This window comes from Serinus canaria, chromosome 27, assembly GCF_022539315.1.
Source record: "Serinus canaria isolate serCan28SL12 chromosome 27, serCan2020, whole genome shotgun sequence".
NCBI lineage: Eukaryota > Metazoa > Chordata > Aves > Passeriformes > Fringillidae > Serinus > Serinus canaria.
The window spans coordinates 1,746,715-1,759,380 of NC_066340.1; the positions used below are offsets into that span (position 1 = coordinate 1,746,715).

The 12,666-nt window shown below is 44.9% G+C and overlaps 1 protein-coding gene across 1 annotated transcript; it reads left to right on the plus strand.

The window, feature by feature from the left end:
- The first annotated feature begins 2,777 nt into the window (after positions 1–2,777).
- On the plus strand, positions 2,778–8,611 carry ZPBP2 (zona pellucida binding protein 2). The gene is made up of 8 exons (XM_030230546.2): positions 2,778–2,880; positions 3,862–3,939; positions 4,440–4,565; positions 4,873–5,034; positions 5,772–5,990; positions 6,936–7,021; positions 7,602–7,779; positions 8,337–8,611. Exons 1-8 carry the CDS (start codon positions 2,778–2,780, stop codon positions 8,435–8,437), a joined length of 1,053 nt encoding a protein of 350 aa, XP_030086406.1. The 3' UTR covers positions 8,438–8,611.
- The last annotated feature ends 4,055 nt before the right edge of the window (positions 8,612–12,666 follow it).

The window sequence follows — 12,666 nt, forward strand, 5'->3', positions numbered from 1 at the left end:
CAGAAACCTCTGGTTTCCATCCCAGGATTATCCACGGCCATTTTCTCTTGCTGCCAGATTTGTTCTCTGATTTAAATCCCTACTTTCCCTCATGCTTGCCTTCAGAGAAACAATTGCATCTTCACTCTGGTTTTATTTTAGGTGCACAAATCAAACCAATCTGGTTTTCCCAGGCTACAAAAACACCCTTGTGCTAATTGTGACCTTCCTTAGTGTGATCCCACCTTTGGATCACTCACCTGAAAGATCAGAGACAGAAATTGTGGTCTGTAGGCTCTCCAGAGCCCTGCAACAGGTCCTTTACCTGAATCTGCACTCCTGGAAATCTCTCTACATATTTCCTAGGATAAAATATTTAGCTTTTTAATGTCTACTCACTCCATGATCAAGTTTACAACTGCAGACTTTTGTCCTCCTCTATAATTTCCTACTGATACTCTATTAACCAAAAAAATCCCCACCAAAACAAAACAAAAAACCAAAACCAAATATAACCCCAATCCCAGCAATCCAGGTTTAAAACACAAATATAAATACCTGAATTCACATTTTGTCCTATTAAATCCTCCCTGCAACACTTCCTGTTCTTAAAAATAACCCATTCCCCTTCTCTCCCCCCAAAGCTTACAAATCTATAATGAAAATTTACCAGTCTGGGAGTTAGAAATATTATAGCATTGAAAATAAATGGGTCATTTGGCTAAAGACACTGACTATGAGTTTATAAAGAACCAAAACTGCAGCCAAAGCTTTATAGTAGAGATACTATTTCATAATAATTAGCAACCTGTGGACTGATGGGCTGTGCAGGACCTGAAAGGAGCTATAAACATCCTTAGGAGCTGAGGCTGCTCGGGCTGAAATATGACTCGTTTATAGCAGACACGTTACAAACTGAATCATTTTGCCTGCACAGTGTCAGCATGAAATGTTCGCTTTGAGTAAAACTGAAAATATTCAGCACATGGGAACGTGGGATTGTCTGAGGTGGTCCCGATTCTGACCTGCTCAGCAGCTCAAGGACATTAAAAATGAAAACCCTGACACAGTTCTTACACTTGAACTGACCACTTGAGTTAATGTGTTGGTCTAAGGAAGAAGAAAGCTTGAGCAGAACTGTTTTCCATCAATAACTTGATACCTCCTTTTTCACACTTTTATTTTTGTATTTTTACCAATTTTTTTTCTTTTCTTTATTAAAGGAAACTCATAACTTAAGTGCTGTTTTTACACAGAAGCATTAAAACTTTCGCAGCTCTCTGTAAAAATAACTCTTATTCCTATGTTGGTTGTTCCATATTTGTTATGCAAATACTGTGACATCATTTTTGGACACTAGCATGGTCTGGAGTGATAAATACGACCTAGGTAGGTAGAATAAATACTATTTTGCTAATTTCCAGAGGCTTGGCCACCGTTCTGGTCTTGAGTATCTCGGAGTGTGCTGGGCAATCAAACGTGAGGACCCTCCGAGCCCTGTCAGCAGATTCTGGAGTGCTTTTGTATCACCCGCTCTAGAAACAAAATAGTTACATGTTTAAACATTTCAAAGACATAGCAAGTTTTCCAAAAATGTAACTGACTTGAAAGCCTCTTGCAATGATACTGTGGCATTTGGCTTCATTTTCGAGCCAACACTCTTCGCCCGTGCTTACTTTCAGTCCCAAGTGACAGAATCACGGAATCTTGGAGGACTTTGGGTTGGAAGAGATTTTAAAAACCACCCAGCTCCACCCCTGCCATGGCAGGGATACATCCCAATCCCAGGTTGCTCCAAGCCCTGTCCAACCTGGCCTTGGATGCTTCCAGGGACAATTTCCCAGGTAAATCCATTCCAGGGCATCACCACCCTCACAGAGCAGATTTTCTTCCCAATATCCAATTTGAATCTCCCCATTTTAGTTGAAGTCATTATCCTGGTCCTTTAGCTGAAGTCATTATCCTTTTGTCCAAAATACCTTTCCAGTTCTCTTGGAGCCCTTTTAGGTGCTGAAAGGGATGGGTTTTTGCTTTTAAGTGGAAAAATATGTGTCCTGTAATGACTTTCTACAGAAACCTGCAGCTGGAGAACACCCAGTACTCACAGCCCCTCAGGAGGAAAAGCCACAGGATGTGCCCAGCTCTTACTTTCAGTCTTTCTCACAGCAAGTGGCAGAAACACAGAATCACAGAATGGTTTGTGTAGAAAGGGACCTTAAAGCCCATCCAGTTCCCCTCTCTCCCCCTCCATGAGCAGGGACACCTTCCATAGCCCAGGGGAGGCTGAGCATTGACAGACCAAGCCATGATGGAGCCTCTTCCCCCCTTGTCCCCCTGTACTTCCCTCTCCTCGTCCCCCAGATGGAAAAAACACTTTGTAGTCAAAAAACACAGCTCACTGCGCACTGTGGAGGAGCGATGGGGGGCTGAAGGGTGACAACGGACGCGGGAGGGGGTGGCCTGGCCCGTCCTTCGCTGCCAAGCGCCTCAGGGGCCTGAAAGCGAGACAACAACAACAACAACAAAAATCACCTCCCCAAAACTAAATACTCTAAAAATCTCAGTGAAGTGCTGGCGAGGATGTTTTTAAAACTGTATAAAAAGCACGGGGCGTGGGCGAGGGAGCGGAGAAGGAGCGAGGGACCCCGGCGGGGACACCCCACCCTTCTCGCCCTCAGCCCTGAGGGGAGGAAAAAGGGCGGGAAGCGCCGTGCGCGCGCGGGGATGGAGGCGGGGGGAGGGGGGGCCGTTAGCGCCCCCTCGCGCCCGCCGCGGCCGTTGTGAGGGGCGGTGGGAGGATGGCGAGGGGCGGCGGGAGGACGGCGGGGGGCGGCGGGCGGCCCCGCTGCCCCCCGGGCGCTCTCCTCGGCGTGGCGGCCGTGGTGGTGGCGGCAGGATGGGGTGAGAGGGACTAGGGGTGGGAAAGTAGCTGTGGGGATGTGTTGGTGCGAGACTGGTCCTCTCAGGGCGTGGTAGAAGGGGGTCGGAGGGCGTCAGTGGGTCCCGCTTGCTGAGCTGGAAGGGGGGGGGGGGTCCCCATAGAATATTCCCTGAGAGTGGGAGATGAAGCCCCCAAGAGGGGACAGGTGGGCTCCATTTACACTCCATTGGTGGGTATATCTCCACTCTGAGGGACAAATGTCCCCCATAGAATATTCCCTCAGAGTAGGAGATGAAGCCCCTCAAGAGCGGACAGAACGAGCTCCAGCGACACCCCATTAGTGGGTATATCTCTAATGTGGGGGACAAATGTTCTCAAAAAGCCTTCCCTCTCAGGGACAAATGTCCCCAAAATCCTTCCCTCAGAGTGGGAGATGAAGCCCCTCAAGAGGGGACATGGAGCTAAAGCCCCTTAAGAGGAGTTGTCATAGGTTCCAGTGACACCCCACTGTCCCCCATGCTCAACTCTGGGACACAACAGTGGGGCAGGACCACCCCAGTGTGCCCATGGCCTGAAAAAAATCCATTTCCAATAATTTCCACCTCTCCTGGGGATTCTTGCCACAGAAACCTCCACGCCTGACATCAGCCTGCTGTTTTCCACAAGGGAAAGGGCTGAGAGATCCCTGCCCTGTGTCTGCTCAGGGTCATACTACAGAACATTCACTTTATAGTCAGATTTTATAACCATTTTAGTGGCTTTTTGTAAAGAGGAAGTTCATCTGGTCTGGAACCCAGGCAGGTTTGCAACATGGACACTAAAACAATTAAAAAGTGACTGGTCAAACACAAGGGCTCCTGCTTGTTGCTAAGAAAAAAGCATAGGGAAAAAGGAAAAGTAAGACAAAAGAAACAAAATGAGACAAAAGTCAGGGTGAAATAAAGGATTAACAACCCCACATTTAGATTGATCTCTAATATCCCAATTACTTTTCCCTGCAGTGAGAGCAGAACAGAAGGAAGAGCAATCTATTGATTTAATTGGAAAGAATGAAGTTTATGGCGACACCAGGCATGAAGGTAAACATGTCATTTTTTCCTATCTAGATTTCATTTTTACTAGAATTTGTAGTTTTAAGCCATGTATGTAATATGTATGTAATATGTAGTTTTAAATCATGTATGTGGCACCAGTACACATGGAACCTTTTATGTGCAGGAACAAGAGAAAGAGGGATGGGGATGGAAATATATTTTGTCCCATAGTGCTGCTGGAAGCACTGATGAAAATTTAAAATCAAAATGAGGGTTTCACTGAAAAATCTGCTGCTTTTTTTAGCCCTGTACCACAGTTTGTGTGTGGGACACAAGTGTCTCCCTCTAACAGTCAGCACCAGCCACACTGTGGACAGTTCCAGGATATTAATTAAGAACAAATGGAGATTAATCTTTAATATTACACTTTGCAAATCCAAAACTGAAAAACACACTTGAAACACAATTTTCAATGAGGGTTTTTTTCTTTGGTGATTTCATTCAATGTCAGCATTTTACATCATTTACCTGATTCTGTGTTGCAGTGAATGTGTATGTTAAGGTGTTCACAAACAGCCCATTCCTAGTCTGTATGGATTTGGCTCTTTCTCAAGAAAGAATAATAGATCCCAACTATTTGTGGACGGGTCCAGATGGAAGAGTTTTACAAGGTTAGTTCAGACTAAAAATATCACATATATTTCTTCTTTCTATTCACACCCCCAGTGGTTTCTTAGCCCTTTGCCAGATATTTCCACAAGTTCTGACACTAAACTCCATTTCCCTTCTCCCTCTAAAAGTTACAGATACTTTTGCTAAAAAAGGAATTTAGTAGTAAATCCTAAAAGTCATAAATTTTAGATCATTTCAAGCTAACGTGAACCAGCATCATTATGCACAGGAGCAAGATTTCTTCTTCAAATATTCTAAATGCATCCAAAAGGGGACATTTCTGGTAATCCAATATTTCTATTCTAGGGCAAAGCTATGTGAATCTGACAGAGACAGGGAAGCTGATGGTGATGGGTTTCATGGTGCCAATGTCTGGTGCCTACACTTGTACTCTCTCCCACAAAGTCATCGAAACCACAACACAGGAAGAAATAGAAATGGTTGAGGCCTATAAATTCATGGTTTATGGTAAGATTGCAAAGTTAGGAGTAAGCACATTGGTGGCCTTGTGAGCTTTATTTTTATTGCAAGGTTTGATTAAAAAAACACCAAAATTATTAAAATTTTATTCTGGAATAGAAAATAATTTTTTTTTACTTATAGACACACATGAACCTTTTCATGGTTTTGGAAAACGTTTAATATTACTGTTCCCAAAGATATATGGCAATAAAATAATCTCTACCCTTAGGTACAGAATTAACTGCAAGAATTCCAGAGTTATCTGAGATCTACACTCCAGCCCCTTCCACCTCTTGTAACCACTCCTCACCAACATCACTTCCCACCCACAACATAACAACCCAAAAAATGCTCGAGAAGCACTGACTTTTAAAATAATAATAAAATTACTCCTACACCATAATTGCATAGAATTGGCACCAATCTGTTTCAGACACACAGCTTTGCAGACAAGCTGGTTCTGTGCCATTTTACTATTTATCTCCTTTTTTTTTTGATTTTATTATTGGGAACAGAATCTCCAGTAAGTACATAAATTTCTGTATACTTCAAACTAAAATATCTCTTACTATTGAGTCAGCTCTGTCAAGGACTAACGTGTTGTGACACAAATAATGGCAGTGCTTTATTTATTTATTTATTTATATTTGAATAAAACCCCACATTTCAGATACAAAGAGTGATAATCTAAGATTCAATCTGTGATTACACCCCAGCCTCACACCCAAGCTATTTCCTCCCAGCCTATAGGGAAGCTGACCATGCCTACCAGGTGTCTGTTCGCTTCAGCACAATGGGTTGCAGGCTGAGAAACAACGACTTGTTCATCCAGATATTAAAAAATATCCTCAACAGCAGCATCTCCCACCTGACCTGCCACATCACAGGGTCATCCTACAAGTGCCACTCTATCAGGACACCAAAGGACGGCCTCCAGTATGAGCTGTTTGTTAATTTTCTAGGTAACCGATTTCAGTGCTTGTTTGGGAGGGATCGTTTATTGTTATGAGAAACTTGTGAGTGCTACAAACAATGTCTGAAAAATGACAGCAGAGTCAAGAGCACCTCTGAAAGTTGTTCCGGGTTTTTTGGGTTTTTTTGGAGTCCCTGTATTTTTTGTTGTTGCCCACAGATGGAGCTAAAACGCAGTTTTTATGTTAAATTAACATTCAACTTTTTAAAATTCTTGAGAGAGCCGAGAGAGGATTGTCAGAAGGAGACAGCCCATAATATGCCCTAACGTCACTGTCATATTTAGGTTTTCAGTATTTGATTTTTAGTAAGTCTGGGACCACTCTGGTTTTAGAATCATAGAATGATTTGGGTAGGGAGGGACCTTAAAGCTCATTCAGTCCCCCCCTGCCATAGGCAAGGACACCTTCCACTAGACCAACTGGAAAGTCCCATCCAGCCCAGCCTTGATTCTAGGAAACTGCACAGAGCTAAAGCAAGAGCCTCACAGCTCCCTCATGGCAATACTGAGGTGGTTTCACTTCTCAAACAAGTTAAATCAGCTGATGCTGCCTTGATGGTTTATCACTGAGAGAAAGAAATTATTCTTTAATTCTCTGACCACATTCACTCCTGTGTCTGTTCTCACCACGCACCAAGAGGGACCATCCGTCAGGTTATGGAACAGTTCTGTGGATCTTTTTCCCTAAGTAAAGCCAAGCAACTTTCATGACCCAAAGATTTTTAATTTTACATAAAACTTCAGCCCTTTTAGGACCATGAGGTTGCTATGTGAGACATTCCTTCCATTCTCTCAGTTAAATGTATTTCCCCCCAATTTTATATTGGTCAGTCTCTGACTCTTATTAAACAAAGGAAGGAACTGGACAGAAACCACAAGGACCTAATCTATCTTTTTTCCCCTTTTTCATGGATCTTTTTTCCTCCATCCATAGTCAATCCATTTGCACCAGGATGGGAAGAAGTTTGCCAGGAGTTTCCTTATGATTGTGAAGATGTGACAAACAGGAGAGTCCGACAGGTTCTGTGTCAGTCACCTCGTGTCTTCTCTGCCCCTTTAACACCCACCTCTGCCTTAGCTCCTGCAGTTGTGACTGGTAGTAATCCATCTTTACCCAGATTTTGTGGGATTAATATTGTAAGTGATGATTCATGGATTTAAAATAATTCCATTCAGGAAGAAAAATGGGTTTAGAGGTCAAATTGATACAAATAGCTTTAAAAAAAACAGTTAAAACATCAGGCTCATTACCTGCTCTATATTTGCTTCTAATAATAAAGAAGGATAAACATTATTATTTATATTGAGCTTCCAGTCCTCTAAATGAAATTTTTGATTTATGATTTGGTCAATGGAATTTAAAGTAACTCTACTGTAGCCAATTTCTAAAATCTGTTCTCTCTGCCTTCTAAATATTAAATCCTGGGATCAGCTCCCATCCTAGGTCCAAATCCAGGCCCCTTGAAGCCAAGGAACACTCCCAATAAAGGTGACGAGTCAGTGTGTGGACACCAGGACTAGAAAATATTTCGTGTTATTTTTAAATCTAAAAAAAATCAACCAACTATGCTTTTTTTCTCCCAATACTTCTGAATTTTAGGCAGCAGAGCGAATTGGGAAGTTTTTCCATCAGCTGAGGCACGTTTTGAAGCATGAGTTTCAGGCTGCTCCTTCAATACAGTATGTGGACAACAGCTTCTCCATGACTCCCATCGACAGCTGTCGGCCAGGTTTTGGGAGAAACCACCACACCCACCAGAACTGTGCCAGCTGCTGTGGTAAATATAAAATACATCCCTTTAAATATAGCTCTTTGATTTAAATATAGCTGATTAGAGCTGGGCCCAGAGCTCTGGGGAGGATTAGGGAAATATTGGGGTCAAAAGCAGGGATATTTCTGTTCATCCTTTGGGAGGATATTCACATTATAGCTTTAAAGTAATGATAGGAAATGAGCCAGTGGAGCGTGTCAGTGCATTCACAGGTGTAGTTGCATTTCCAAGCAAAGTAGAACTAGTGCAGTGGGTTTTTTTCCTTCCAGGTGTCACTGGTGAGTGACAATCCCCAGGACCCAGAGCCTATAAGAAACTGTCGTGGGGTGACAGAAACAATTCCCCTCATGGAAGTCTTGCTAGAAAATTCTCTGCTGATTTTTCAAGTTCTTTTGCAGCACCTGCTGCAGGATGTAGAGTTGGGAGGGATTTAGCCAGAGGCTCAGGGAGCTCTGGAAGGCTAGGAGCTCCCACAGGACACTGGGAAGGCTCACAGGGATGTCTGATGGCCCCCCTGAGATGGGAGGAAAGTGGCTGGAACCCCAACTCTGTTCTCTTCACAGTGGTTTGTGATCCTGGAACTTACAGTCCCAACAATGAGGTGACGTGTCAGACCTGTGCCATGCCTGAAGCCAGAATGTATGGAGCAAAATCCTGCCATTAAACTGGCAGAGACTGGAAAGCCAAAGAGCAGCTGTGAAAGAATTCTTGGTGTTGTGGTGTTCTTTTCATTTTAGCTGCCAATCCTGGAATCCTCTGTTCTCTTTGGAACAAAACATCCTCATTCATACACCCCTAGGTTTTCCGGTGTTCAGGGACCCCTTAAACTGGAAAAAGCACTGCTTCAAACACAGTGTTCATGCAAGGAAAACTAATTAAATGGGAAAAAAGGAAGTTTGTCACGTGGCTTAGTGCAGAGTCTGTTACTTGGTGGTGACACCAGACACGCCACAGCTTTGTGCTGCTCAGAGAACACAAAGGAGCTGCAAACAATTCCAGGCAGGATGGCAGGTGGCTGTGGTGGAGTTATGTGCCAGACTGGCATATGCCAAAATCTCTGTGAGGAATTTCTAACAGATATTAACAGAAGTATTTGATCTTTGAGATTTAAAAGCATTACGTTCTCCCCTGCTTTTTTTTTTTTTTTGCCCTTTTTTTTTTACCTACATTTCTTTCACTGTTTCTGAAATGTTCCAGCCTGAACATGAGGAGAAAGGAAAATCAGGTCTCTAAAACAAAAGGGTGAGTAACAGATTACACCCAGATTACACAGCCCAGCCTTCAGGAGGATTAAGAACCCAGATTATGGTTCTCTCCTTGTCCCCAGAATAGAGATGGAATATTCCAGAGGGAAGCAGAGAGTCTGCAGAGCCTCTTCCACCTCCTCCTGCTGCACCAAAGCCTCGTGCAGGGCCTGGCTGGCCCCAGGTGCTGCAGGAACAGCCGATCCTCTTACACCAGCTGTGAATTCCTGACGAGTTCACCGGATGATACAAATTGCCAAAGCACTGAGCTAATGGGAACGTTTTCTTCCCAGAGAAACCTCACCCCAAGCTGCTTTAGAAGGTTAGCTGCTGGATCTGCAGTGATCCATCACCCTGCTCACACTGTGAGTAGAGATTATTTGAGAACAATCAAGAACTTGACGTGTAAGTCCAACTGTTCCCCAGTTCCAGCTGAGCCTCCTGTGGCACAGCTCCTGGAACACGGGCTTTCAGAGCTTCTTTCTGAGCTGTTCCCTGTGGGAGTTCCTACCTTCCAGACTCACTTTATTGAGGGACATCAGAGAGCTCAGTTTCTTGAAAGCAGTGCCCAGCTTCCCTCCTTTCTTTCACAAAGCAAAACTAAGTCAAGCAAAAGAAGCATCTCCCACTCAACCACCCCAACTTCTTACATCTCGAAATTCCTTGGTGGGTATTCATCCAAAAATCGACCCGATTCAACCCAGTTTAACTTATCCATAGTGACAGGAACACAGCAGGAGACAGCACGGGCACAGACCCCGCTCCGAGCTTTTCAGAGTCATTACTTATTAAATACTAAGGAATAAAGTGTGCTGTAATGAGCATTTCCACTGCCCTTGGGCTGATTATCCTGGCTGCCAACTGGACACTGTGCACAGCTCAGGCTGAGACAGATGAAGCAGCCGGGCTCAGCGGTGCTGCCTGCTTCTCTTGGCCTATTTCAGCAGGAGGAAATGCCACATGCATCAATTATGAGGGAAAAAAGCTGTAAGTACCTACTAAGTGCCATGGAGAGTCATAAAGGAACTGTACTCCCTCCTGAAAGCTCTTACAGCACCTTCACTTCTTCAGTGGGCCTCAAACTGAGTGGGAAAATTAAAGTTGGATACACAGAGGAGATCTTTCCCTCTGGGGGTGGTGAGGACCTGGCACAGGTTGCCCAGAAGAGCAATGGCTGCCCCTGGATCCCTGGAAGTGTCCAAGGCCAGGTTGGGCAGAGCTTGGAGCAACCTGGGACAGTGGAAGGTGTCCCTGCCCTGACAGGGGGTGCAGGTGATGAGTTTTAATATCCCTTCCAACCCAAAGCATCTTGGAATTCTATGATTCCAAAGGCAGAAAAATAGTTCAAATATTTAAGTATCTCATTGCAAAGGGGTTTGTGTTAGCAATTCTGTGGAGACTCATAAAAACTTGACAGGAAGTGGCTTCTCTCTGACCTTTCCTGTGTGAAAGTCCTCTGCATCCAGCTGGAGCTGGGTGCCTGGGGCAGCAGCTGAGCCTTTCGTGGCTGACACCACCCCTCACACCTCTCTCTTCCCTGTCACACCTCAGGATGTGCAAATCCCTGTGATCAGCTCTCACCTCAACTGTTCCCATCCTTCTCTACCTCCCACAGCTGCAACAGCTCTGCAGGATCTTTCCTCACTGCTCTAAAACCTCCCAAATCCTCCTCTTCTGCTTGGCTCTGGCTTTACAGGAGGAATGATGGAAAGCTGGACTGTGCCTGATGCTGTTGGTAAGATGGGGCAACTCCATCACCCCTGCAAGTCTCAGCCCTTTGAACCCCCACTTTAACCTGCCCTGGTCCCACAGCTCCAACCTCACTCTGTGCCAAGGATCAACACATCACCTTGAGAACACTGAGGAGTTGTCACAAAAAATAAATTTAGAATTTCAAACTTCCCGTCCTCTTCTCCACACAGACCTCCTGGATCTCAGCACGTACTGACAGCACACGAGAGCTTTGAAACATCCACAAATGGCAAAAATAACAGGAATAATCTGCCAGCTGGAAGCTGCAGCCCATTGTTTTCCCATCAGAGCTGCCTGGAACAACCCACTTGAGAAACACTTAAGGAACACGTGTTTAAACATTCACTGTTGAGCTGCAAGCAGTGATGGGACTCATCCATCGGGTGACAGTGACACTTTGGCTCCGGTGGGAAAGTTGTCTTGTAAGTCCCTGAAGCAGCTTCATTAACCCAAAATCAAGATATTCCTTTAAATTTAAGCCAAGAGGAGCTGAAGGAGCCACAGTGTTGCCCAGGACACAACTCATGGCCCCTACTCACAAGTGATAAGGAGAGGGGGTGTGGGAAGAAGGCAGAGCAGGTGCCCTGGGATTGGCACATCCTGGCATGGGTGTGGTGCAGCCCGGCTAATCCAGGAATTCTTCCAAGGACACAACCAGGAGCCATTTTGGTGGAAAGATGCTTGAAAACAAAGCTTGACCAAGAGTCGAGGATGTTCCAAGGGTGCCCAGGTGACACTGAAAGTGCCACAGACACAGATCCCTGGTGCTTCCACAGGAGGATGAGGTTGAGTCCCAGACCATGGATGCTGATGGTCCTGGGTCTTCTAAGACAGGAAAAATACCTGGAAATACAAAATTTCCCTCTGAGAGTGAAAATTTTGAGGGTCACACAATTTTATTAATTGGTACAACTTCATCCTAAAAGAACAGCTGTTGGAAAATGATCCTGGACTCAGCCATGCCTGCCTTGGACAAGTGATGAGAGGGAAAATCACCAGGGAGTCTGGAGGGGAGTGCGTGGCTGGCTGAACTGTTGAGCTCTCAACCACAGGCACAGGAAGTGCTATTGTGATTTTTAGCTCTGCTTCATTTTCCTACCCACTGAAATTAAATTTTCTCCTGCCCAAGCCCAGTGACCACACCATGTGCCCAGCAGCCTTCCTAGAACCACTGGCATCATTGCATTAATGAGTCCTGGGCAGGCAGTGAACAAGGATGATTCATTATTGGCAGCAATGCAGCTGTACATGGATTTTTTGTGGGGTAAAAGAAATAAATAAGGTCCCTGAGTGAAAGGCGGGTGATGAAGTGTAGCCTGGCTTTAATCCCAGTGTAATTGCTGCCATCACTCCTAATTATTGATAAATATTTTTCTAATTGTGGAAATTAAACAATTAGACATCCTTCCTTCCCTCTTGGAAATCTAATCAGTTCAAAGTTCAGGATGCAGTCTGGAAACATGCTCCACTTGTAGGCAGGGGAAAACAAGGCTTCTCCCAAAACTTTCTCCCAAAACCCCCCTGCTTTTAGCTCTGCTGCTGGGAGCACGGACACACTGGCAGGGTGTCCCCTGGCATATCCTGGAGGCTTCCTAGGAACACTCCTCCATCCCTGTGATCCCAAGGCATGCCAGGGCCAGGCAGGCAAAGAGTCATCCCTGCCAAGAGGATTCAGGTCACAGATCTTGCCCCAGTGACACGTTTCCCTCCATCCTGGAGAGGAGAGCAGGCCAGTTAATGACTGGGCGGGCAGAGCTCCTTGGACGTTATTAACGGAGATTTACCGGCGTGCTGGAACACACAGAAGGAGGTCATGCTGTTAATTCTCCTGCTGCTGATCCCTGTGGATAAATCTACATCAGGAAACGAATTACCCAGAGAGGGGTATTAAAAGGGA

Coding starts and splice junctions, on each gene's coding strand:
- ZPBP2 (XM_030230546.2), top strand. CDS start 2,778: ATGGCGAGGGGCGGCGGGAGGACGGCGGGGGGCGGCGGGCGGCCCCGC. Junction 3,940..4,439: donor TGGCGACACCAGGCATGAAG/GTAAACATGTCA, acceptor TCTGTGTTGCAG/TGAATGTGTATGTTAAGGTG. Junction 7,022..7,601: donor CAAACAGGAGAGTCCGACAG/GTTCTGTGTCAG, acceptor TCTGAATTTTAG/GCAGCAGAGCGAATTGGGAA.